Source organism: Meles meles, chromosome 8 (assembly GCF_922984935.1).
Source record: "Meles meles chromosome 8, mMelMel3.1 paternal haplotype, whole genome shotgun sequence".
Classification (NCBI taxonomy): Eukaryota; Metazoa; Chordata; class Mammalia; order Carnivora; family Mustelidae; genus Meles; species Meles meles.
This window is the reverse complement of record NC_060073.1, coordinates 30,863,383-30,889,054: the sequence shown is the minus strand read 5'-3', so window position 1 is coordinate 30,889,054 and position 25,672 is coordinate 30,863,383. Positions and strand designations below refer to the sequence as shown.

The 25,672-nt window shown below is 38.9% G+C and overlaps 1 protein-coding gene across 5 annotated transcripts in view; it reads left to right on the top strand.

Annotated features, from left to right (window-relative positions):
- The window catches only part of HIPK3 (homeodomain interacting protein kinase 3), a 96,348-nt gene extending 81,347 nt beyond the window's left edge, over positions 1-15,001 (top strand). For 2 of the 5 annotated variants that reach the window (XM_046015638.1, XM_046015639.1), the window contains exons 9-17: positions 4,247-4,368; positions 4,622-4,749; positions 4,841-5,002; positions 5,154-5,216; positions 5,509-5,805; positions 6,101-6,241; positions 9,552-9,787; positions 10,076-10,203; positions 11,068-15,001. In XM_046015638.1, coding sequence (XP_045871594.1) covers positions 4,247-4,368; positions 4,622-4,749; positions 4,841-5,002; positions 5,154-5,216; positions 5,509-5,805; positions 6,101-6,241; positions 9,552-9,787; positions 10,076-10,203; positions 11,068-11,544 — 1,754 coding nt within the window. In that variant the 3' untranslated portion in view covers positions 11,545-15,001. The remainder of the gene's footprint in view (positions 1-4,246; positions 4,369-4,621; positions 4,750-4,840; positions 5,003-5,153; positions 5,217-5,508; positions 5,806-6,100; positions 6,242-9,551; positions 9,788-10,075; positions 10,204-11,067) is intronic. The other 3 variants (XM_046015640.1, XM_046015642.1, XM_046015641.1) reach the window with 3 other exon arrangements.
- Positions 15,002-25,672: the final 10,671 nt, after the last annotated feature.

Here is a 25,672-nt window from a genome sequence, read left to right as displayed (position 1 = left end):
TAGTTCCATCCATGTTGTTGCAAATGGCATGATTTCTTTTTTTTTTTTTTTTTTTTTTTTGGTCAAAGGAATTTTTTCCCAAAATTTTAGAGTCTTGTTTTTTGCCCATACCTTAGGATTAAAAAGAGATTGATTTTTGACTCAATTAGATTATGTCCCTTACTTAGATAAAAAGGAAATTAAAACTTAAGTGAGATGAGTGGCAGAATACCTTTGAAGAGCCATAAATTCTCAAACCACGGAACTTGTTAGTGGTTCTTAAAAGACAGTAGCAGCCAGTGTTATGGCTGGAATAACCAGATAAAACAGGACTTATAGGTCCTTTCCTAGCATTTTGTCTTTGCTGCGAAAGTTCTGTCTTAAAGCCTCTAGTTCTGTCTTAAAGCCAGAGGTTAACTCCAGATGAGGCCCTAAGTGACTTTTGGAAGTGCAGTGGGAGTACCGCATAGTGTTGGGGAAAGCGGTGGGTGCTCAGTCAAGATGCCTGAGATATTGTCCTGAGATATTGTCCGTTTGTGGTGTCATTCTAGATGAGTCTGTTAACCTGTTTTCAGCCCTAGTCAAAGGAAATGGGCTGAATAGATAGTATCTTGGTGAGTTCTAACTCTAGTATTTCTGTATTCTGCGGGTTATTTGAAATTTTTATTTGATTTAAGGGTTTGAGCAATGTTTCTAAAGTTCTACTATGTCCTACAGTGTAAGCACTGAGGTATGTTTGTTGACTTGATTGGCTGGAAATAAGAGATGTGAAAACATGGCCACTCTGCAGCCGTTTTTGTTCTGCTTTATTTTCATCTTTTATATATATTGGATTTTCATATAAGGTTTCGAGAGAAAGATTTGTAGCACTAAAGATAAAAAACAGCAGCTTAGATGGTTGATTTTTAAAGATGAAATTGTGGGCCAGGGTGGTCTGTAAGTATCTGCGGTAGTAACCCATGGCCGTGGGTAATAAAAACACCCACATCATCATGATGTCAGCACTTTTAAAGATGTTGTGTTTATTTCTTTGTTTTTCCTTAGTTGTTAATTATAAAAATTTCAAACCTATAGAAAAGTTCAAAAAGAATAACATAATGCCTTCTGCCCTAGATTCAACCAGTGTGAACATTGTTTGGTAGTGGTAGACATTTTACTTCTAAATACTTGAGCACGCAAGACTGATACTTCTCTGTTTTTTAATCAGTTACCATGTAAGTGAGGTCTTGACAGATGCATTTTCACTTAAATGAGTTTTTACTCTGTACTAATAAATAGAGTAAGTTCTTTTTTGTTGAAGTAGGCTCCGTGCTCAGTGTGGAGCCCAGTGAAGCTTGAACTTATCTTGAGATCAAGAGCTGAGCCGAGACCAAAATTTGGATACTTAACCAACTGAGCCACACAGGCGCCCCCAGATTCTTTTCTGATAATTTCCCCCTGTTTACCAAAGTCAACTTGAGGATTACTCACTTGCAGTGTAGAGTAGCTCATCAAGATTTAGAATAGCAGCTCTTTTTTTCAGTGTCTACCTTCTGTTTGTAGCAAAAATTTAAAAGGCTTGTGAGATACATTTCTAAACACAGTCAAGCATCATTCTTAAAACATTCAGTGAGGCATCAGAGAAATCTTTTCTCTTTGAATGTGCCTTATAGTTGGTAAAAGATTAGTAACCTTTCTATACATTATACAAATGCCAACAGCTATATGATTGGTTCATAATGAGGGTAAGCAAAGGAAAAGGAGATACCAGCAGACTCATTAACTTTTTAGATGCCAAGAACAATATTTGGGAACTAGAATTAGCGGTTAAGACAAAGCAAAATACTTGTTAGCTTGTGTAACAGGTACATTGTAGCAGGACATGTAGGTTTTGTAAATATGTTGGCTCATCATTTCTTGTCTTAGTATAGTGTCTAGCTTTCCCTCTAATCTGCTTTAGGATCTCTGTAGAAAATCCCAATATTGGTCTTCTTAGTGCTTTCACTCATAATGTGCTCCCAGTCCATTTTGGAGAAAGATTTTACTTTATTCTTTTATTTTTAAGGATTTTATTTATTTATTTGACAGAGCAGTAGAGAGCACAAGTAGAGGGAGAGGGAGAAGCAGGCTCTCTGCTTAGCAGAGAGCCTGATGCAGGGCTCGATCCCAGGATCCTAGGATCATGACCTGTGCTGAAGGCAGATGCTTAATGACTGAGCCACCCAGGTGCCCCTGAAGAAACATTTTAAATAGTTATTGGGCAGTTGTTGGGGAGCAGTTATAGCACCATTGTAGTTTGTATTTTAAGTAAATTTTATGTCTGTCCCACTTTCCATTTTTTACTTTGGGGGTACAGTGTATAGGTTCATCATGCCTTTCATATATTCTCCATACTATACATATAACATGTAGATATAGCTATATTGGTTCTATAGCCATACACTGTACCTTTTTTAGGTTAAGAAAGACTTGGGCAAGCTCTTACTTAACAAATTTGAATGTATATATTAAACAAATATTTAGCATTATTTTGGCAATCTGAAGAGCTAGTTATTCATCCCCTCTGGTTGAAAGCTGCTGTTTTAGAATCAAATACAATTCAACAGAATTCTCCTGTTGTACTAGAACAATTTTTAAGCTTTTGTGCCCTGCTGTGCAGGTATTAAAGCAAATCTAATTAAACAAAGATGAAGTTTCAGCTAACCTAATAACTATATAGAAAATTGGAATCTTAACCGCGTTGAAGTTAATAAAAATAAGTTAGACCTCACGAGGAGAGAAGATAATAGGAGAATTCTTATTATAAGACTTCAATTATGAGGCTAATTTAAGGGCAGCTTGATTTTTGTTGGGATTTGAGAATTCGCTCTGTCCTTTCATCCTTGTCCAAGTGAATTCTGCTTTTTTCTCTGATGAGATTATCTATTGCTGCCATATATCTACACTGCCTGGGTATGCTTATATTCCATTTCTTGGAGAATTTGCTGATCAAGACATGCTTTTTGGAAGAGTGAGAAGGTCAGTTTAAAAAAAATAATCTGTAGATCTTTGTTAAACTTAATTCTAGCTTTTTAGGTGGAGCTCAGTAGGTAGAACACCCTGGTGGTAGGAGAAAAGCCTCTATGAAGAAAAATAAACACAGCCAAATTCACATTCTCTTTAGGATTAACACTTATAATGTATTTGTGCAATAAAATTATAGGGTTATTTTCAATAGTAAAATAAAACAATTGTAGTATTTTTCTCTTACAACTGATCAGAAACACATAAGATCACGTTTATGCAAAAACTACTGATACTGAAATAATCTGTCAGCCTATGTTGAAAGTCACTGCTCAGGAGACTGGAACTCTGAAATAGTGAATTTAGTCTCATAACTGAGCTTTCTGAGCTTGGAGAGTATCCATAAAATCTTGAGTCAAAGTTCTCATTTGAGGTGATACTATTTCACTGTTTCAAAGTTTAATATAAGACAGTATTTGCAAGGTACTTTTGCAATATATGACATAGAAGTATTAACAGGATTAACATGATTGGCAGTCCTGCTTTCCAATTTTCCTAGTGGTTGAGCAAAGTGGAACATGTTTGTCTTGGAGTTCCAGTAGCTTTCTCCTACGAATACTAGTAGAGTAAGCCACATTGGTTAAAACTCAACTGTATCATCCTATTAGGCATGAAAGATTATTTTTGCTTTTTCTTTGGAGGTTGAAATGAGTGTATCATCCCTGAATTTTCTTGACTCAGGTAAACCATCATGGCCATTGAAGTGTGAAGTTATGATACATTCCCCCCGCCCCCCCCTGATGCCAAAAGTGTAAGATCCTGTTAGAGTTCTTAAAGAAGAGAATACTAAGCATAGCTGAGTTTGTATGAGAAGATGTACATTAGCTGCTAGAAGATCAGGATGTTGGGCTAGACTCACCTTTCCATGTCCTTTATCATAGTGGCAAAACTATTTAAAAAGGAAATAAAGCTAGAATAGCAAACTTTAAAAGGAATGGGAGGTTTCAAGAAAAATAAATGATTGGACTTGGTGGTGTGCATTTTAAAGCAGTAGAAGGAGAAGCTTTATATCAATTTTTGGAATGATGTACCATTAGGTAGGTAGAAGGAACCTCACTTTCCTAATGGATTGCTTTGTTAATGCTATGAACATTTTATGTCGGAGATGGTTTTAAAATCCTAATCAGAATTTTAGCAATTCTTTAAATTTAAAAGAGTTTTGTAAGTGAACTCAGAGAAATAGTTTTTGATTTAAGAACTGTGTTTTCTTTTCCCTTTTTCATAGGTATTCCTGCAACACACGGTAAACCTACTAGTTATTCACTAAGAGTAGATAACACAGTTCCCCTTGTAACTCAGGCCCCAGCTATACAGCCACTACAGATCCGACCCGGAGTTCTCTCCCAGGTTGGTAATTATTATTTTTGCACATGTGCAGTCGTCCTTATTCTCAAGTAAGGCACTGATCTACTTGTAATATACCAGCCTGTGCTGCTGAGAAATAGTGAAAGTGATCTGGATGGGAATTCCATCTTCTGGAGTTATTGGCTTTAACTTTTACTAATTATTAATGATCATTACTGTAATGTATTTTTGATTTTAAGATGGAGTAATGATGAATTACTTGTAACTCACAGGCTTTTCTTTGCTTCTGGTTTAGCAGACCTGGTCTGGCCGAACACAGCAGATGCTCATACCTGCCTGGCAGCAGGTCACACCCGTGGCTCCTGCGACTACTGCGTTAACCTCTGAGGGGGTGGCTGGTTCCCAAAGGCTCGGAGACTGGGGGTAAGTTAAAAACGAAAATACTTGTTTGTGAAGTTTGCAAAATACATCTTTCTCTAGAAGGGATTCAATTTTTCTAAACTTTTCTCCCTAGGAAAATGATTTCACATAGTAATCATTATAGCTCAGTGATGCCACAACCTCTTCTAACCAATCAGATAACTCTGTCGGCCCCACAGCCAATTAGTGTGGGCATCGCGCATGTTGTGTGGCCTCAGCCTGCCACTGCGAAGAAAAACAAGCTGTGCCACAACAGGTCAGTGTCCGTAGGTTAACTTTCCTCTGCATTTTGAAAATTAGTCTTTAAATTTTGCATGTACACTAAAGGGTCACTCTGTTTTATTCAAAATGACCTCTTTGATAGCTTTGTTACAAACACTAAGCCAGCTCCCTTCTCAATTTCTCAGAGGTATTTTGGTAAAACTAATGGAATGGGAGCCAGGAAGAGAGGAAATAAATGCTTTCAGTTGGTAAGATTGTCTTTATTGCCCTTTTGATTTATTATCTACGTATTATTTTAGACAATTTTAGACACTCAGATACCACATTTACCAAGAAATGACCATTTTAATGTATGTAACTGCAATCTACAGTGATAGTTCTGGAGATAACATATTTATAAAACAATCTGTATGTTAGTATGTTATATACATGATCTTGAACACATGAAGCTTAACATTGTTCATTTTAACAAGATGTCTTGGAAAAATGTCACGTGTATATTTTGATTATAGGAATGACACGTTATTCCTTTGATTGCAGGAGTAATTCGTTGCAGAATACGAATGTCCCACATTCAACATTTATTTCTCCAAAGATAGTAAATGGGAAGGATGTCGAGGAAGTACGTTGTATAGAAACACAGGACAATCGTAACTCAGAAGCAGAGGCAAGAGACTGTTGTGAAACATCTGTCCGGCAGGACTCTGATTCATCAGTTTCCGACAAACAGCGGCAAACCATCATCATTGCTGACTCCCCAAGCCCAGCAGTGAGTGTGATCACTATTAGCAGTGACACTGATGAGGAGGAGCCATCCCAGAGACACTCACTCAGAGAGTAAGTGCCCAAAGCAGTTCCTAGTGTTGATGCCACCTCCTTACATAGTGATGGCGCCCTCTGGTGTGCTGAAAAACACCGTTCTGGGACTTACCTCTGGTCTGTCAATGTCCTTTGGAGTAAACATCCTGAATAGTAATTAACATGATTATTATAGTATTTCTCCTCTATTAGTAAACTGTAGGTTTTTGTCCATGTAGGGCACACTGAACTGCTTCGTATCCTTAATTAAATAATGGAAATTTGGGCTACTTCTCATTTTTGACCTATGGTTTTTCCATCCCTCTTTTGCTAGATGTAAAGATAGTCTGGATTGTGAAGCTTGCCAGAGCACTTTGAATATCGACCGGATGTGTTCATTAAGTAGTCCTGACAGTACTCTGAGCACCAGCTCCTCAGGCCAGTCCAGCCCATCCCCTTGCAAGAGACCCAACAGGTAAGGGAATATGTGGTGACATACCGTGAATACGGGCTCTGCTGAAAAGCCTGTGATTTCTTTTGTTGTTTATGTAAATAAGTGCCTGTCGGTTTACCACAGTGGCTTCTCTCATGAATATAATTTTTTAACCAGATCACTTTTTAGAAACTTGAGCTTTTTGTTTGGTTGTGGTTTTTTTGTTTGTTTTTAAGATTTTATTTGTTTATTTGATATATATATAGAGAGAGAGAGCACAGCAGGGAGAGTGGCAGACAGAGGAAGAGGGAGAAGCAAGCTCCCCTCCGAGCAGAGAGCCTGATGCAGAACTTGATCCCAGGACCCTGGGATCATGACCTGAGCCCAAGGCAAATGTGTAACCGACTGAGCCACCCGGGCACCCCTAGAAACTTGGGTTTTAAGTAATGCTTTTCTTTTATTGTTGTAGAACACATCTAAATGAAAAATTGAGCTTCTAATAAATGAGTTTTAAGGAATCATTTGTTTTTGAAAGGATAGAAAAAGCCATGTCCTCAAGTTCTCCGTGGACTACAATTATTACTTCAATTTGGAATAAGAACATAGAGCAAAATATATATTTTGGGAAAATAAAAGGAATTTTTGCATAATAAAGTAATAAACCACTGTCAGTAAGGTATCCAGTATGATTTTTTTCTCTCATTGGTGACTGATTTGCATGGTTTTACTTTCCTTTCCTACTTTTTTTTGGCCAGGGACATGCATTGCCACTAAAGTAGTGAGCTTTTCCTCATCAGCATGCTATCCCAGCACATGAAGAGATAAACCATAAAGATCTCAGTAAAATACATTTGATTTCAACTTTTGGAAATTCTTTTTTTAGTGGAAACAAAATTTGAAAAATTCTTAAGTCTTAATTTTATACATTTGTTTTCTCTTTTTTTCTTGGTTGGGAAATACGGTATTGAATATTTTGGAAGATGTAAAGAAGTTTTTTTTTTTTTTTTTAAGATTTTATTTATTTGTCAGAGAGAGAGAGAGGGAGAGAGGGAGCACAGGCAGACAGAGTGGAAGGCAGAGTCAGAGGGAGAAGCAGGCTCCCCACTGAGCAAGGAGCCTGATGTGGGACTCGATCCCAGGACGCTGGGATCATGACCTGAGCCGAAGGCAGCTGCTTAACCAACTGAGCCACCCAGGCGTCTCAGATGTAAAGAAGTTTTAACACATCTTTTTGTGAACTGCTTATAATATGGTTTGAAAGTTGATGTATATATACACATTTCTGTAAATATGTATATCTATAGAAAAATATATTATGTAAATATACAAATAAATATATAACTAAAAGTATATATATAGGGGCACCTGGGTGGCTCAGTGGGTTAAACCTCTGCCTTCGGCTCAGGTCGTGGTCTCAGGGTCCTGGGATCGAGCCCTGCATTGGGCTCTCTGCTCAGCGGGGAGCCTATTTCCTCCTCTCTCTCTGCCTGCCTCTCTGCCTACTTGTGATCTCTGTCTGTCAAATAAATAAATACAAATTTTAAAAAAAATATTTTTAAAAAGTACGTATATTAAAAGAGATGCTTCAAATTGTTAAGTATGAAATGAATGATTAAAATAGACCATCACTAAGTCAGTCAGAGAAAAGCAATTATCATATGATCTCACTGATATGAGGAATTTGAGAAACAAGAAAGAGGATCATAGGGGAAGAGAGGGAAAAAAATGAAACAAGATTTTTTTTTTTTAAAGATTTTATTTATTTATTTGAGAGAGAGACGATGAGAGAGAACATGAGCGAGGAGAAGGTCGGAGGGAGAAGCAGACTTCCTGCAGAGCTGGGAGCCCAGTGTGGGACTCGATCCCGGGACTCCGGGATCATGACCTGAGCCGAAGGCAGTCGTCCAACCAACTGAGCCACCCAGGCATCCCAAAAATGAAACAAGATGAAACCAGAGAGGGAGACAAACCATAAGAGACTCTTAATCTCGGGGCGCCTGGGTGGCTCAGTGGGTTAAAGCCTCTGCCTTCGGCTCGGGTCGTGATCCCAGGATCCTGGGATCGAGCCCCACATCGGGCTCTCTGCTCCGCAGGGAGCCTGCTTCCTCCTCTTTCTCTGGCTGCCTCTCTACCTAGTTGTGATTTCTCTCTGTCAAATAAATAAAATATTAAAAAAAAAAAAAGACTCTTAATCTCAGGAAACAAACTGAGGATTCTTGGAGTGGAAGGGAGTGGGAGGGTTGGGGTGGCTGGGTGATGGACATTGGGGAGGGTATGTGCTGTGGTAAATGCTGAGAATTATGTAAGACTGATGAATCATGGACCTGTACCCCTGAAATAAATAATACATTATATGTTAATTTAAAAAGGAGAGACCATCACTGCTCTCTCCAAGAGGGGAGAGATTTTCATGGCCTGAGGGGGCAGGAAGAGAAGGAAAATAGGGGACTCTGGATAGGCCTTTAGAGAGATGGGGAAGACCTTTCAGATCAAGGTTTAGTTAAAAGGACCCCAATTACCACTAAAGATAATGAATCCTAACATTGGAATTTAATTTCATATATCATCTAGGTCACGTGATTATGTTTTTATATTTCATTTAATTATCCAGAATAGTGGCTCTTTTGTAGTGTCCTTTTTTTTTTTTTTTTTTAAGATTTTACTTATTTATTTGACAGAGAGAGACAGAGAGGCAACACAAGCAGGGGGAGTGAGAGGGGGAGAAGCAGCCTTCCCGCTGAGAAGGGATCCTAACATGGGGCTTAATCACAGTATCCTGGGATCATGACTTGAGCCAAAGGCAGACGCCCGACGACTGAGCCACCCAGGCACCCCTCTTTTGTAGTGTCTTGATGAGATTTTCTGGAGTTTATAACATGGAATTTTTTTTTTTAAAGATTTTATTTATTTATTTGACAGAGAGAGATCGCAGAGAGGGAGGGAGAAGCAGGCTCCCCACCGAGCAGAGAGCCCGATGCAGACCTCCACCCCAGGACCCTGAGATCATGACCTGAGCCGAAGGCAGAGGCTTAACCCACTGAGCCACCCAGGCACCCTATAAAGTGGAATTTTATAAATCACTACTAAGAATGAAGTGGGAAGGGAAAGGAGAGAAAATAAAGTCCCAAAATGATTACCTAAACAGGATAGGAGTAGGGTTAACTGTCTGAATAGAGAAGTAACGTGAGAGTCTAGAAAGTCTATGAAGAAAAGGTTATTGGACAAGGAAGAATTTGTAATTAGATACGAAATAACTGAATGAAATTCTCTTTAATTTGCTGGAGCCTGGATAGTACTTAACTTTAGATGTAATGTTGAAAAACATATTACTCATAAAAATACTTTCTTGTAGCATGTCAGATGAAGAACAGGAAAGTGGTTGTGATACTGTGGATGGCTCTCCAACGTCAGACTCTTCGGGACATGACAGTCCCTTTGCAGAGAGCAGCTTTGTGGAAGACACTCATCAGAACACGGAGCTGGTGACCTCGGCCAACACGGAGACCAAACCAGCTGTTTGTACTGTTGTGGTGCCACCAATGGGACTAGAGAATGGATTAAATGCCGATGACCATATGGCAAACACGGGTAAACTGAGTCTGCCCTATTAGCCCTTCAAAAAGTCTTAATTTGGGAACCTTCGAGAATAACATTGCCAGAAGTCATCTCTCAGTTTCCAACTTGATCCTGCCAAATCTGTCACAGAAAGGAAATCTTTCCTAATATCATTTGGTGCTGTGAACCATAAGATGTTTTTTCTCTTTATGTAATTTTAAAGTTTGTCAAATCAGTACTGTGTAAAATATCTAAAGACCTTTCTGATTTTTACATGAGAAGGGAAAAGCATCAACTGTCTACTGTTTTGTTCGTTGCCAGATTCTATATGCCAGCCATTAATAAAAGGCCGATCCGCTCCTGGGAGATTAAACCAGCCTTCCACGGTGGGTAATCGTCAGCAGAAACTGACATCAGCATTCCAGCAGCAGCATTTGAATTTCAGTCAGGTATGTTTTGTGAAGTCACAAGAGTCTTTGGGATTCAAAATTAGTGGTGTTTCATTTGGAAGCAGTGTTTCATTTTGGAGGAAAAAAGATTCTGACACTGTACGCAGTCTTGAGAGATGTATCCCTTTTCATCATCTCACATACTAAGGAGAATTCAGTCTCATGCAGATTATCCGTAGAACCTGAATTCTTCAGAAAGATTAGGCTTTTCGATTCTCTCAAATAATTTTTTAGTATGTCTGTTGTCTTAATGTCTTCCACTCAGAATGCACACTAGTGGATTGATGGCTGCATTTGTTGTGTCAGTCATGGTAATAGTCACACCTTACCGAGTCCTTTCCATCTGGTCAGTACTGTACCCGGCCGTTGTGATTCACTTTGGGAAAGAAAAGAGAATAGATGTTGGAGTCAGATCTGTGTTCAGATCCTGGCTTTGCCAAGTATTATGCATATCACCTTGGCCAGATCTCTTCAGCAAACCTGGACCACAGTTAGTGGGAATAATAGCTATGTTGTAGGGTTGTTTTGAAATTAAATACCGTCACCTAGGTATGGTGTTAAGCTTTCCATAAAATAAGTGCTCCACAAATGGTAATGATTGGTAGTGATGGGGGATGGTGATACCAGTAGCATTGGTAGTGGCAGTGTTATATTATCATAGTACATAGTAATAAATATTAACATGTTTAATATTAATATGTACAAAACTGATATTTCACTCTTCTCTGTGTTGAGTAGAAGTGGAGATCTGAGAGAACAGCTGTGGTTGATCGGTCACAGAGTGTACCATAATTTCCCTTTTTTCCTTCTTTTTAACTTATAAACTGTGTCTTCAGTCTTTTTTTTTTCTTTGTTTTTGGATAGGTTCAGCACTTTGGATCTGGGCATCAAGAGTGGAATGGAAACTTCGGACATCGAAGACAGCAAGCTTATATACCTAATAGTGTGACCAGTAATCCATTCACTCTTTCTCACGGAAGCCCCAATCACACAGCTGTGCATGCCCATCTGGCTGGAAATGCGCACCTTGGAGGACAGCCTACTCTACTTCCATTCCCATCATCAGCTGCCCTCAGTAGTGCTGCACCAGTGGCCCACCTCTTAGCCTCTCCATGTACCTCAAGACCTATGTTACAGCATCCAACTTACAATATCTCTCATCCCAGTGGCATAGTTCACCAAGTCCCAGTGGGCATAAATCCCCGTCTGTTACCATCCCCAACCATTCATCAGACTCCGTACAAACCAATCTTCCCACCACATTCTTACATTGCAGCATCACCTGCATATACTGGATTTCCATTGAGTCCAACAAAACTCAGCCAGTATCCATATATGTGAAAACTCAAAAAGAGTATATTGAGGAAGCTCAATGATATAAACATTTGATTAAAAATAAAAACATGGTATTTAATAAATATTAGCCATGGCACAAGAAAATTATTTTTGAATCATGTAGACTTGGGTGCAATTTAAACAACTTTGAGCTTTAAAAAAAAAACTCACTTTTAATGTGTTTTGCACATTTGGTATAACTTGTCTTTGGTCATGTATCTTCTTATGTAGTAACTCTAGACAGGTGACTTATGGGAGCAGAAGTCCAGTTTTGCTCCTGCTATTTTTTATAAAATTGCCTTCTAACTAGTGCAAGACACATCCACATTTGGGAAGCCATTCTGTGTACAGACTTAGAGCACCGGATGCACATACGTCAGAATTACAGCATACAAGTGAATTGTATTATCTGTGTCTTAGTGTATAAATGTTGGGTCACTTACCTAAGAAACTGAGCTATTGTTCTTTACATTTGCATGTGTCTTTGCATGGGCAAAACGTTGCCTAGACTTTGCTCTTAAATGTTGTTCTAATAATCTCAGCTGCATTGTAAACCGTTCCCACACATAGTGCCTTAAATATTTGAGGTTGTTAATGTTATTACCTATATATAAATGTTGAGGACTGCAGCACTTAAAATTCAGATCTACTCTTTAGTTTTCTTTTGATAGAGTAATGTTCATTTTTGGTTGTGTGGTATGATTTCAGGTTGTTAGCTGTTTTTTCCTTACTAAGAGGGCAGCATGTTTGCTATAGCTGAATTCTGCTGTCTGATTTTTCAGAATGATCTAGCTTCAAGAAAAGCAAGCAGTTAGTAGTGCTTAAGAAAAATTGATTCAGTATCTAATGGATAGTTGATATCTGTCACAACACAGCATTTTATATACTGTTAAGTGAAACTGCAATACAATCTAAGTTTATTTTGGGCGTGTTTGCTATATAATTGGATTTAATAAAATGTTTAGAGGTGCAGTAGGCATGACTTTGAGTAGATAATGAAAGAAAATGCAAAATGCTCATTGATTCATGATGTGGTTTCATCTTAGCTTGGGCAAACCATGCAGTATTTAATAAATAGTAGCAGAATATTTACTATTGAAGCTTGAAAAGATGTGAGTTCTTTGTGTGCAATTTTTCATTTATGCATGTGAGAGAATTTTTTTTTTTTTTTAAGTATTTTTACATTGTAGTACTTGTTTTGCTTGTTGGTGGTGTTTGCTTATTTAATACATTCCGTCAGGGACAGAAATTACATGCTTTTTCTTTCCTAGGAAGTGTGTCTTGGGTTTTTCCCTTCTTATTTTCTTTTTTTTTTTTTCTTTTTTTGGTGGTGGTGGTTATGTTTAAATGAAGTTGCTTTTACAGCACCAAAGACTTAATCATCCATTTCCTATATAAAAGGTAGCTACTTTTTTGCATAGACCTCAAGTATATTGTAGTGTAGAGGTGGAATTTAAGGAAAGGTATTAAACAGGCTGTGTTTTAGCTTATGAGCAAGTAATAAATTGTATCATTTATCTTGAATGTATCATAGATAAGCTGCTATATAACGATTGCCACTTCAGATAGCTGTGAAATTAGGTGATTAACTAGTTGTTATTTAGCCTTCTAATTTCTGTATAAGTCTAATTACATGAAATAGAAGTTGGGGTTTTGATTTTTTACTTTGCTTTTCTGTTTGGAGTGTCATTGTAACTACTGTATTGTAAATGATGGAAAATAATTGCATACGTTATTTTGGGGTGTGTTATTTGCAGCAGTATTTTATCTCTATTAATGTTTGTGCTCATCACTGCATATAAAAAACTTGGATGTATCAATGTAACTTAATTTTTTATTTTCATACTGGCATTGTAGACACTTGAGAAAGCTGTATCTTGCAGGCTTGACTTAACTTTTTTTCCTTTCAAATCTGGAATATAATCTTACAGCATTTACTGGAATAAACAGTACAAAGCATTTGAGTGTAAAACTCCTCAAATGTTTTGGATTTACAGCATTTCTTTTATAAATGAATTGCATACCACTAGTACAGCTCTAATACAGCGTTGACAATAAGCTAATAGTGGATAAACTTTTCTTTACTCCATTAACACAAGCAGTGTTTTATTTAATAATCATCAATGAAATAAATGTGCCTGACATTGATTTTAAAAATTACAGTATTAGATCATAAAATTAAAACCAGCAGTACATTTTTAGTCACACTGAAAATGAAGGACTTAATTTTCCCCACAAGTTTCAGTGTTTTTAGTAATCAATTCTATGCATTTTATATAAATAAAAATATATATATACATATATATTACACAGAAAAAAGGAGTAGCCTAAGATTAATTTAAAAGATTATTTACAGATGGCAAATTTATGGAGTCACTATTTAAGTAAACTTGCTGCCCTCCACAGCTTATTAATTTTATTTATATGGTCCGGCAGATCACTGGTATCTGCTAACTTCTTGGAACGGTATCAATGCTGGCCGCAGATGTTTCAGAAACATCAAGTGCAAAGGATCGATTTCTGTTTGTACAACAGGTACAAAACTGGCGCAGTTTTACTTTCATCCAGGGTCGTATTTACTACCCTGAAATGTCGTATTTTCTGTATTTCACTTCCAAGACTCAGATGGTCTCGTTAAATGGACAGTAGATGTTTTCGTAATAGTGAAGTTTGATAGAGGCGTACCCTGGTTGAGTACACTGCTCTTAACCGATTCTAATCATGGGCTTTTTAATGTTTTAAAAATTAAAAATGTCAAAATCCTGCTAACTTCTAAATTCAATATACCAACAAGAAAATTTGGATTTATACCTTTACCTCTTTAAAACCATTTTACCAGTTTTCTTTGGTTTCACCGCTTTCTTAAATAAAACACTGCATGACTTCCAAGTTGCATATTTGCATAATATTTTAATTTGCAATTTTTTTAAACCAAATACCCTGATATTTACTTTTCTTTTCCTTCAGGGTGTTTAAATATGTTACTGTAGTAGCAAACCTTTTCACTTTTTCAAATCTCTACTACTAATTTTAATCTTGGTTTGTGTTGTGTAAAAGTTAAATCATACACTGCAAGGTGTAGGAAGATTTGTTTTAATGAACCCAATGATATAGGTTTGATTACTAAGTTTGAACTGTTAACTGTTTAACAATTTTAGACTTGTGGCTTTCTTTCTTTGATTTGTTTTTGCTTTTACTTCCATGCTACACTAGTTTGCCATGTAGCAATTGCACTGTGCAATATTACAATAAGGACTGGGAAAATTTTTATGGATGTAATGTCTATTACGGTTTGCGCTAGTATTTCTCTCTAGTTCTCAGTGATTTAAATGTGACCAAGCCTTCTGTACTTTGTCACAAAAAGCGGGTTTTCCAGGTGACTATTTTGGTGAGTGTCAAAATAAGAATTTATGGTGTATTACTGTCGATTCACTTTGAATTAAAATATATATATTGCAGCAAACAGCTTGTTGCCTTTTTTTCCACCCAGGACTGCTTACAGAGGAGGAAAGAAAAGGGGCAGTGACACTTAGTATCTAACTTACATTAGTCATCTCATTTAATTCTCAGAACCACTTGTGAGATAGGTATTATTTTCACCATTATAGAATAAATGAAGAAATAGTTTCAAGGGACGCCTGGGTGGCTCAGTGGGTTAATAAGCCTCTGCCTTTGGCTCAGGTCATGATCTCAGGGTCCTGGGATCAAGCCCCGCATCGGGCTCTCTGCTCAGCAGGGAGCCTGCTTCCTTGCTCTCTCTCTGCCTGCCTCTCTGCCTACTTGTGACCTCTGTCTGTCAAATAAATAAATAAAATTTAAAAAAAAAATAGTTTCAAAATATTTAGGTAAATTGTCCAGAGTCCCAAGTCTGAGTGGTGAATCTCATCTCTGAACAGGGCTGCCTAATCATAACTAATCTACTTTCCACCGGTTTTTTTTGTTTTAAAGATTATTTATTTGAGGGCCGTATGTGCGGGAGCAGGGGGAGGGGCAGAGGGAGAGAGAATGTCCAGCAGACTCCCTGCTGAGCGTGGAGCCTGATGTGGAGCTTGATCTCATGACCGGGAGATTGTGACCTGAATTTTAACTGATGGCCACCCGGGCGCCCCTCCACTAGTTCTTTTTTTTTTTTTTTTTTTTTTTTTTTCACTAGTTCTTTTTAAACTGAGACCTGAGGCAGTGCACCAGAGATCCTGCACCTACAAGATAACCATGGCCTATTTCCTCTGAATATTGTTTCCTTGAATATTCTTTGAGGTAAATATTTCTGTTTAATATGGTTGAATGAAGAGTAAGGAATTCACATGTATTTTTAAGATGTAAAACATGAGACTTACAGGGACGCCTGGGTGGTGCAGTCCGTTAAGTGTCCGACTCTTGATTTCAACTCAGGTCATGATATCATGAGCTGTGTTGGGCTCTGTGCTGGGCACGGAACCTGCTTAAGGTTCTCTCTCCTGCCCCTCCCTCCGCTTGCTCACTCATGCTCCGTCTCTCTCTAGAAAAACAAGCATGAGAGTTCAAAAGAAAGTTGTTGTAGTAGGCCAATTTAACTTACGTCCTCAAATAAAATCTCAAACTTCAAGGATTGGACTTATTAAGAATTTTTTAGTTTTTTTTTTTTAAGATTTTATTTGTTATTTCTGTAGGGCGGGGAGCCTGATTCAGGGCTCCATCCCAGGATGCTGGGATCATGTTCTGAGCCAAAGGCAGACGCTTAACCAACTAAGCCACCCCTATGCCCTAAGGGTTGAACTTTAGAGGAACATCAGTAGGAGAGTTTTTAGGGGAACATTCTACCAGAACAGTGAGAATACATAATCTCTTGGCAAACTTTTTTTTTTTTTTTTTTTTTTAAAGATTTTATTTATTTGTCAGAGAGAGAGTACACACAAGCAGGCAGAGATGCAGGCAGTGATAGAGGAGGAAGCAGGCTCCCTGCCGAGCAAGGAGCCCGATGTGGGACTCGATCCCAGGACCCCAGGATCATGACCTGAGCCGAAGGCAGTGGCTTAACCAACTGAGCCACCCAGGCATCCCTCTTGGCAAACTTTTAATTGAAGTATGACAGGCACTTTTGTGTCTGGCTTCTCTTGTTCGACATCTTTTCTGTAAGATACATCCATGTTGTGTTTAGCAGTGACTCATTTATTCCCATTGCCATATAGTGTTCTTTTGTGTGCTTATATAATAATTTGTTGGATGGTGTTTTTGATCATACTTTTTGGAGATCATGGGTATGTATTTCCTTAGGGTATATACGCAGTGATGGAGCTGGGTCATAGGCTGTACATACGTTCCACATTATTAGATTCTAAAATAATATTTCAAAGTGGTTAAATTCAATTTACCCTCAATAGCAGTAAAATGAGAGTTCCAGTTACTTTCTGTCCTCACACATATTTTTTTCTTTCATTTTAGTCATTCTTGTGGGTGTGAGTTATTCAAAGTAATGTGAAGTTTTCCATTTAGCCCAAAGCACTGGTCCTACATATAGATGAGATCCAGATTTTTGCAGTTTACTTGAAAGTAGAGTAAATTGGCTTCTTCAGAAAATAAATTTCTCCACTATCTGAAAGTAGGGCGTTCCTATGACACCTTCCATAAGCTAAAATGGTGTAAAGAAGCAATTACCATTAGTTTTAATGGAAAAGCTTTTGAACTTTCCCAGACCCAAAAAATAAGCTCTCTTAGGTTTTTCCAATCCCTTAGGATGGGGATAAAGTACAGATAATTATAAACACAGTTCAAAGCTCTGGCTGATTGTGGTGCTGGGCTACTGAGCCTAGTTCCTCAGGAGGGAGCTTGGTGGGACAAATCTCTGAGCTCTGGCGGGTGCTGCCTCTCTAATGGCTTTCTGCAAACTGAGGCTGCTGAAGCCTGTTTTCGTTTTTGCCTCTTCCAAAAAACTGAAATCCTCTTTTGGTTAGCAAAAACGGGTGCTGATACCAGTCTTTCTTAAAACAGAAGAAGTGCCATAATCTAAACTTTTGAAAAGCGGGAGATACCTGTACCAAGAAGTACTTAGCCATTTTAAATGGACCAAGGGATACGAAAAAGGCTTTGAGCAACATGTATAAACCATTCAGTCAGTATTTAGCACAGTGCCGGCACACAGTAGGTCTCGTGAGTCATTCAGTAACACGAAGCATCTATGTTTCAAGCGTTATATACTAGGCATATATCAGTGGACAAAATAGGAGGTCCTCTTGCTTTTACTTATCTTCCTGTTAGCGGGAGGGCAAGATTTAAAGCGAGTAAGTCCGCTTAGGGTTAAGTGGGATAAATGGGATATACTGATTAAGTAACTGGGCGGGGCAGGTCAGGGAATGGTGCCTCAGTGAGAAGATGAGGCTTGGGTTGCGGACAAGGAGAATGCTAGCCAGCTATGCAGGGAAAGAGTATCTGGGGGAAGGAACAGCAAGCGCAATAGGGCTAAATCAGGAATGAGTTTTCATATGGGCAAACCAGAAAAGTGGCTTGTGACCCTGAAGAAAAAGCGTGCAAGTGGGAGCCGAAGCTAGAGGATTGAACTAGAGGGATGACATGCAGCCCTCTGCCAAAGAAAGGAGTCTAGATTTAATGCCAGATGTTACGGGAAGCCTTGGGAGACTTTAAGCAGGCAGACAGGCAGGGCCAGAAGGGAAGCTGGAAGACCAGAGAGGACGAGGTTGTTGAAATAGCTCAGATGAGAGATGACAGATACCAATCCTTTGTCAAGGCATTTGTATTATGAACATTTTCTCCCAGGTTGTGACTTGCCCTTTCATTTTCTTTAAGGGTGTTTGGAAGAGCAAAGGCTTCGAATTTGGAGAGAGTCCAGTTTCTCAGTATATTCCTTTATGGCTTGTGCTTTTGTGTCCTAAGACATTTTTGCCTATCTCATAGATGCAAGGACTTTTCTTCTTTGTTCTCTGCCAGAAGTTTCATGGTTTTAAGTTTTATTAGGTCTGTGACTCATGTCATGTTCCATTTTGTGTCAGTTTTTTTCATTTTATCGCATTATTTTACAAGAACCCATGTATTTCTCTAATTAGAAGTATGGTCATTTGAAATAGAAAAAAATGTTAATATTTCGTATTTTTTTCATTCATAAGAAAAATACATTATTACAATTACTTGGGAAATGCGGAAAAACAGATTTTGAAAACTCATCGAAATATGAGTGTTCAGATGGTTAAAATAATATAAGCAATTTTAGGTCCTGATCCTTCCAGCTTGTAACACGAGCATCTTGCACATTTTATGACTTCAGAAACATTTCAAATGCCAAAATGAGAAATTTAGAGGTGATCGGCTGTGTTCTAATCATTGCTTATTTCCTCAGTGACCATGGAGAAGCCAAAGAATTTGCTTATTTTTCTTATATCAGATTTTCATACTATTTTAAGCCAGTTTTTTAATTTAAGAAAATATAAACAGAAACAAAAGAGTAAGCCCTCAATCTGGATTCACTAGTGAACATTTGTCATGCTAGCTTCATCTCTATTTACATATAATTTTTAAATCGAACCATTTGTGGATAATCATGGCCCCTAAATACTTAGACGGCATCTGAAGAATGACCTTCTTCAACTAACCACTAAACTTCATAATACCCAGCAAAATTAATGATTTTATAGCATCCATTCCATATTCAAATTTGCCCAGTTGTTTCAATATCTTTTAGAGCTCTTCCCTTCTCCCCTCAACTCCAGGAACCCCATCAAGGTTTACCCATTACATTTGGTTATGACATGTATCTTTGACTACTTTTAATTCAGAACAGTCCTCTATTTTTATGACATTTTTGAGGAATTTAGGCTAGAATGTCCTACATTCCGAATTTGTCTATTTCTACACGTTAACTCGTTCCTCTCTATATTTTCCATAAAGTACAAGTTGGGTCTGATGGCTTGATTAGTTTCAATGTCTGTTCATTGAGTTATTTGTTCACTGCAAGAATTATAGAAGAGGTGTCCTCATTGCATCATGTCAAGAAGCACATAATTTCAGGTTGTCCATTATCAATAATGACACTGGGATCAAGAGGTTGGTAGCAAATCTCTCCATTGTCCCCCGTGGGGTGGTGCTGAGGTAGTATCAGTAACGAATTACTCAGTGGCTTTAGTTTAGCATCCCTTGATGTCTGTTGTCTGAACCAGTTATTACACTGGGGGTTGCAAATGCTGACTTTCAATTCTGTCGTTACTTGTACATTCATTACCTGGCATTATCCATCATTCTATGAAGAAAGATTTTCTGGCTTTCTCCTTAAGCGAGCTTGCACCCCTCCGCCCATCATTATGGATTCATGGATTTTGCTTTATTCAGTAAGTTAATTTTAATTTACTGAATCCTTTTGATTCAGTTCAATGTTTCCTTGTTCTCTGGCCCAATAAGGTGTCTTGGGCTCACCTGGTATCTTCCTGGCTTTGGATCTGGAATTGGTCATTTCTCCAAAGAGCCCAGGTTTCAAAGGACCTAGTTTGAATAATGTCTATGTCCTACACATAGGTAATTCCTTTGTCTTTTGGAGTGCTGTCCCTGCATGGTGCCATGCGTGTTGCTGCCCAAGAGTATTTCCTCCTCTTTGCTTACCTTTCATCCTGTCTCCCCATCACTCAAGCTCAAGTCTGACTACTCTTTTTGTGGACAGGTATTGCTTGCCCAGCAACTGCTGCCCACTGCTGCTAACTATCTTGTGACTGTTGCTGATCTTGACTTCCTCTTGGCCTTGTGCATTGATTGCAGGTGGTAATTTGAAGCCAGAATGAATGAAGAGAAGAATGAGTGACAATGTAGAGGGCATGCATGTAAGTAGGATTCACCTAATAAATGCTGTGTTTATAGCTGTTTTCCCTAATGGCTAGTACTTGTACCAGTGAATGTGCAATAAATATGGACCCTGGGGTTGGAGGCCATTATTCAATAAGTCTTAGTAATATTTGCGTTGTGTTCACCATGCTGATTGACTTGAACGAGGCTATGAGGTGATGGGAGCAGGGATTTTGCTGCCCCAACATAGTTCCTGTCCTTGCCTTTGTCACTTTGATCATATTTCCTGTAATTCCCTGTCTGCTTTTCCCACCAACTAAACTCTGAACGCGAAGACCATTTTTATCTTGTATACTCAGTATCTTTGGCACTTACTCTGTGCCTGGCCCAAGTAAGCACTAGAACATTTGCAAAATAAATGAATGAAATCAATGAATATTTGCTGGATAGAATTTAGAAGGCTCACATGTTATCATCTGCCTGGGTACTAATTAGGCGGTATGGTTTTGAGCAAGTTTGGGCTTCAGTCTATTCACTGGTAAATTGAAAGAGTTTTAGGGTGCAGACTCAGTTAGCAAGGGCAGACGACCTAACTCTGTGAATTAGAGTGGGGACTGTGGCACAGTGGAGAGTCAAGCCCTGTCTAAAGGGAGGGGGACATGCGTGCAGGATCGTGGACCCAATGTGTACCAACTTCTAGGTGTTGAGAAAATGGATGTCGGTGAAATACTAGCAACTAATTAAAAGTTAAAAATTTTTTTTTCATTTAAAATACAAGTTGTCTGCAGGTCGGATTAGTTTGTGGGTAACCAGTCTGCTGCAATAGTTATTCTTTGAGTTTCCTTTCTGCTTTGACATTTAATAATCCTGTCCCTTTACAGTGTTGCTTCATTGTCATATGGCCAGCAGGGGGAGAAAGTGTTCTCTAATTTTTTCTCTCAAGTTTGGTCCCATAACTTTATTGAAGGTAGCAAAACAGAAACTGGGGCAGAGTAGGCTTTGTCCCATGAACACCGACAGTAAAACGTGAGCAGTTTCTAACTTTTGTTAGATACATTTTGAAAAAGCGAGCGAGGATTCCAAGCTTCAGCAAATCCGTAGAATACTTAAACAGGTTGGTTTATCACGGAATCAAAGGAAGACATTGTTTCATCCTTCCATGCCTCTGCTGCCATATAGACCTGCCCTGTAGTCCAACAACGTGGGGATCATTTCACCTCCAGCGAAGGAAAGTGGATTTAAGAGGATTTGGCAGCCAGAAGGGGAGGGAGATGGCCATTTTCCTCCCAGCAACCCCTTCCCGTGCCAAGATTTTTTGTTTATTTATTTATTTTTTATTTTGCAGAAGAAAGAAAAGGTTTAGCGAGGCTCCATAATTTACTTCTGATAACACAGAAAGAAGCAGTGCTGAAATGCAAGGCCGCTCCTGACTCTGGTTGTGGAAATTCTACCTCAGCGCCTTCTCTAAACCCAGTGCTAACAAGTGTTTGACAACCGCCTGAAGGAAGGGGTGGGAGATAAGGGCTGCATGTATACGTGCCTACATAAGTTTGTTATAAATTTAATTAATAGAAGAGTGTAGCACACAGCGGCGTCTGGGGGGCTCAGTCGGTTAAGTGTCCAACTGTTGATTTCAACTCACGTCGTGATCTCAGGCTCATGACATGGAGCCCTGTGTTGGGCTCCAGTGTTCAGTGGGGAGTCAGCTTCCCTCCCTCTCCCTCTATTCCTCTTCCCTTTCTCTCTAAAATAAATCTTTTTTTAAAAAAAATGTGACACTCAAATGATAGTAAAATATACAATACTCTTGGGATTATTTCCATATATCCAATTTATTCTCATGATGCATTCACTGAGTTTTGCCAAACTCTTGTATATAGAGCCAACCTGTGGTTCTAGTTAAATCACAATTTGACAAAATCAGGCTCTGAATAAATACTTGATTACTATCTCACTTAGCAAAGAAGTTGCTTATGTTATTGATGAACAAGGACCGTTCTGACTTGAGTGTTCATTATTATTTTCTTGTATGTTTAAGACCAAAATGAAATAGGAAGGACAGATCATGGAACTTCTTGCAAATGACATGAGTGAATTCTTTGCTCAATTTGATGACAGTTTTCAAACACTAGAAAACATGCCTACTCCCAATGATTTTTACATGCGCATAGACGACTGCAGACACGATGCACTTCTAACTTGAATTAACATTATCTCCATCACCTAAGTCTAGAAAATTAACAAACAATAAACCAAACCCTGATTTGTAGTGTTTCCAATTTCTGTGGTATAAATGCTCCCACCACAATTTCAAGCTCCTTACATGATGTCACTGAACATAAAGGTGGGGAGAGATGTGTAATTATGCAGTATTTCCACCATATCGATACAATGGACAAATAATTGCGAGAGCACAGGTACTAATAAAACGTGGTAAAGTAATTAGGGGCTGGTGAGCTTTGAGAACAAGCAGTCCTCACTTGGAGAGTACCATGGAACCATAAAAATGACCACACAAACTGAAACCATGCTAAGTGATCTTTTTTTTTTTAATGATTTATTTATTTGAATAAATAAGATCACAAGTAGGCAGAGAGGCAGGCAGATAGAGAGAGGGGAAAGCAGGCTCCCTGCTGAGCAGAGAGCCTGATGCAGGGCTTGATCCCAGGACCCTGAGACCATGACCTGAGCCGAAGGCAGAGGCTTTAACCCACTGAGCCACCCAGGCGCCCCACATGCTAAATGATCTTAATAATCAATGGGGAAAATTACAATTGTTCCATGACGTTCAACATTTTTTTTTAAAGCAGTACAAACTTTTGCACTCTTGGTTATAAATGTAAATAGGGAGATGAAAAAATAGACTAATATTTATCTAACATACTAATTTAAGACATTAGAAACACTGAGAATGAAAGTTTAGTGGTGCTTGCCTACTTACTGTATGACGCACAATGCATCTTTCCTACACTGGTGAATTGTCACGCTCCTTTCTCACTTGGGATCAGCTTCCAACGTTTTATCCCTTGTGCTTCGAATGTCGTGAAATGTTTCTGAGAATCCTTCTAATGTGAATTTTTTTTTTTTTTTTTTTTTTGGCCAGTATCACTTCCCTGGATCTCTTTATCCTTCTGTCACAAACACTTTGCTCATTTATGTCGATGAGTTCGCCTGTCCTAAGTTCCTCTGGCTTTATCCGGACCGTCTCTCGAGCAGCCTGTCACCCCCTCCCCCACAACTAGCCATTTCTTCAATGAGTCCATTCATCTTTGATTCACCTTTGATTTCCAGCGCTATCAATTTTCATTTCTTTGCTGCACGTACGTCTTTGTTGGACAGTTCCCTTTTCTCATTACCCATGTTTGTAAAATGCCGCATGGATTTGTCATAAGAAGACAAGTAGCTGACACAACTCCATGCTTTGTTGTGTGCATGAACTGATTAACAGATGAGCAGTGATCAGTCACCAACAGTCTTTGAAAGACGTGCTGTGGCTGGTCACTGATTACGAAGCGCATCTATTATTTATATGGTGATTTATGGACTGGAGAGCCAACGGCAAACTGCAAACTTCACGCTATCTGTCACTCATAGCAAATATCCTGTGGTAACTAAAATCTGAACCACATAGGAGGGGGACTGCGTGATTTAACTAAACTGTGATAACTGAAATTCGTGCATTTTGGAACCATGTAAAGCTAGGGTTGCTTATACCAATTACCTCTGTGTGTGTGGTTTTTTTTTTTTTTTGAAGATTTTATTTATTTATCAGAGAGAGAGCGCGTGCGCACAAGCAGGGAGAGCGGCAGGCACAGGGAGAAGCAGGCTCTGAACTAAGCAAGGAGCCCAACGCAGGATTTGATGCCAGGACCCTGGGATCATGACCTGAGCCAAAGGCAGATGCTTAGGTGACAGAGCCACCCAGGTGTCCCAAATAGAAGGGGTTTTGTTTTTGCTTTTATTGTTTTTTTAAAAGAGGCTCCACACCCATTGTGGGACTTGAGCCCACAGCCCTGAGATCAAGAGCCACATGTTCTACCAACTGAGCCAGTCGGGAGCCTACCTTTGTTTTTAATACAATTTAATTGTAACTTTATTTATTTTTTAATGTTTATTTTTTAAAGTAATCTCTACACCCAACGTGGGGCTCGAACTCATAACCCTGAGATCAAGAGCCACGCACTCTATGGACTGAGCCAGCCAGGTGCCCTGAATCGTAAGTTCATATAATTCAACTTTTAATAAGAAGTATGTCTAAACAACTGGTTCACAAAATTCTGCCAATTTAACAACTGACTATCATGAGCTGGTAAAGCCAGATCCCGCATATCCATAAAGCATTCCGTGTTTTCGCTTCCCTCATTTATGTGAACAGCAGGCGGCCGTGACTTGTCCAAGCTCACAGGAAGAACGGCAGAGCCAGAGGGATCATTCCGAGGCTCATACTCTTGCAACTGTCCTGGTAACTTCCATTCAGATCATCTCAAGCGTCACCACAAGCCCATAACATATCTTCTATAGTTTCTTACTATCTGTATCTTCTATATCTTCTTAATATTCAAAAAGAGGCTATATTAGAACATTTAATCATTTTAAAAGAATGCAACATTTATTTTTAGCTCCTCTAATCCCTTCCTAGCCTTATCTCTTACGTGAATAGCTGAGATAATCTATTTGTCAATTTTTGGCCCCCAGTCTCAGTAGCTGAAAAGGACACAGCCTTATTATGACTTGTTCTTATGATATTTGGTCCCAGATTGGTGGCGGCTCTGCTCCTGGATACAGGCCACGTATAGTCCATGGATTTCCTTCATTTTTGTGTCTGGACTGAAGGAGCAATGACTATGAAACATGCTGCCCTAATAGAGGAGGGGAAAGATGCAGAGTTAGACCCTGCAATGGTTCTGGAGTTTGTGAATGCAACTGGCCCACTGTTGTCACATTCTGTTAGCCAGAAAGGTCACGTGGCTGTGATGAGGGTCAAAGGGAGGGGAAAAGAATCGGGACAGAAAAATACTGCAAGTCCCACAGCTATGGGTGGGGAGATATAGTCCGATGGGGGAAGTGAAGACTAGAAAGAAAACTGATTTTTGGTTCTCTTTTGTTTCTCACAAGAGGAGACAGAGTTAGCGTCTCAAAAACTACCAAAGCTCAGGGACTTGATTTTTTAAAAATTCATTTATTGAGGTAAGAAAAAAGCCCTGTAGTCGATGGCCTGATGTCTTACTGCTCCATGGGCGGCCTATCAGTCAGGATCGGCATCACTTTGGAGTTTCTTTTTTTAGAAAAGCAGACTCAGGGAGCGCCAGAATCTGCTCAGTGGGTTGAACGTCCCATCCTTGCTTTCAGCTCAGGTCATGATCTCAGGGCAGTGGGA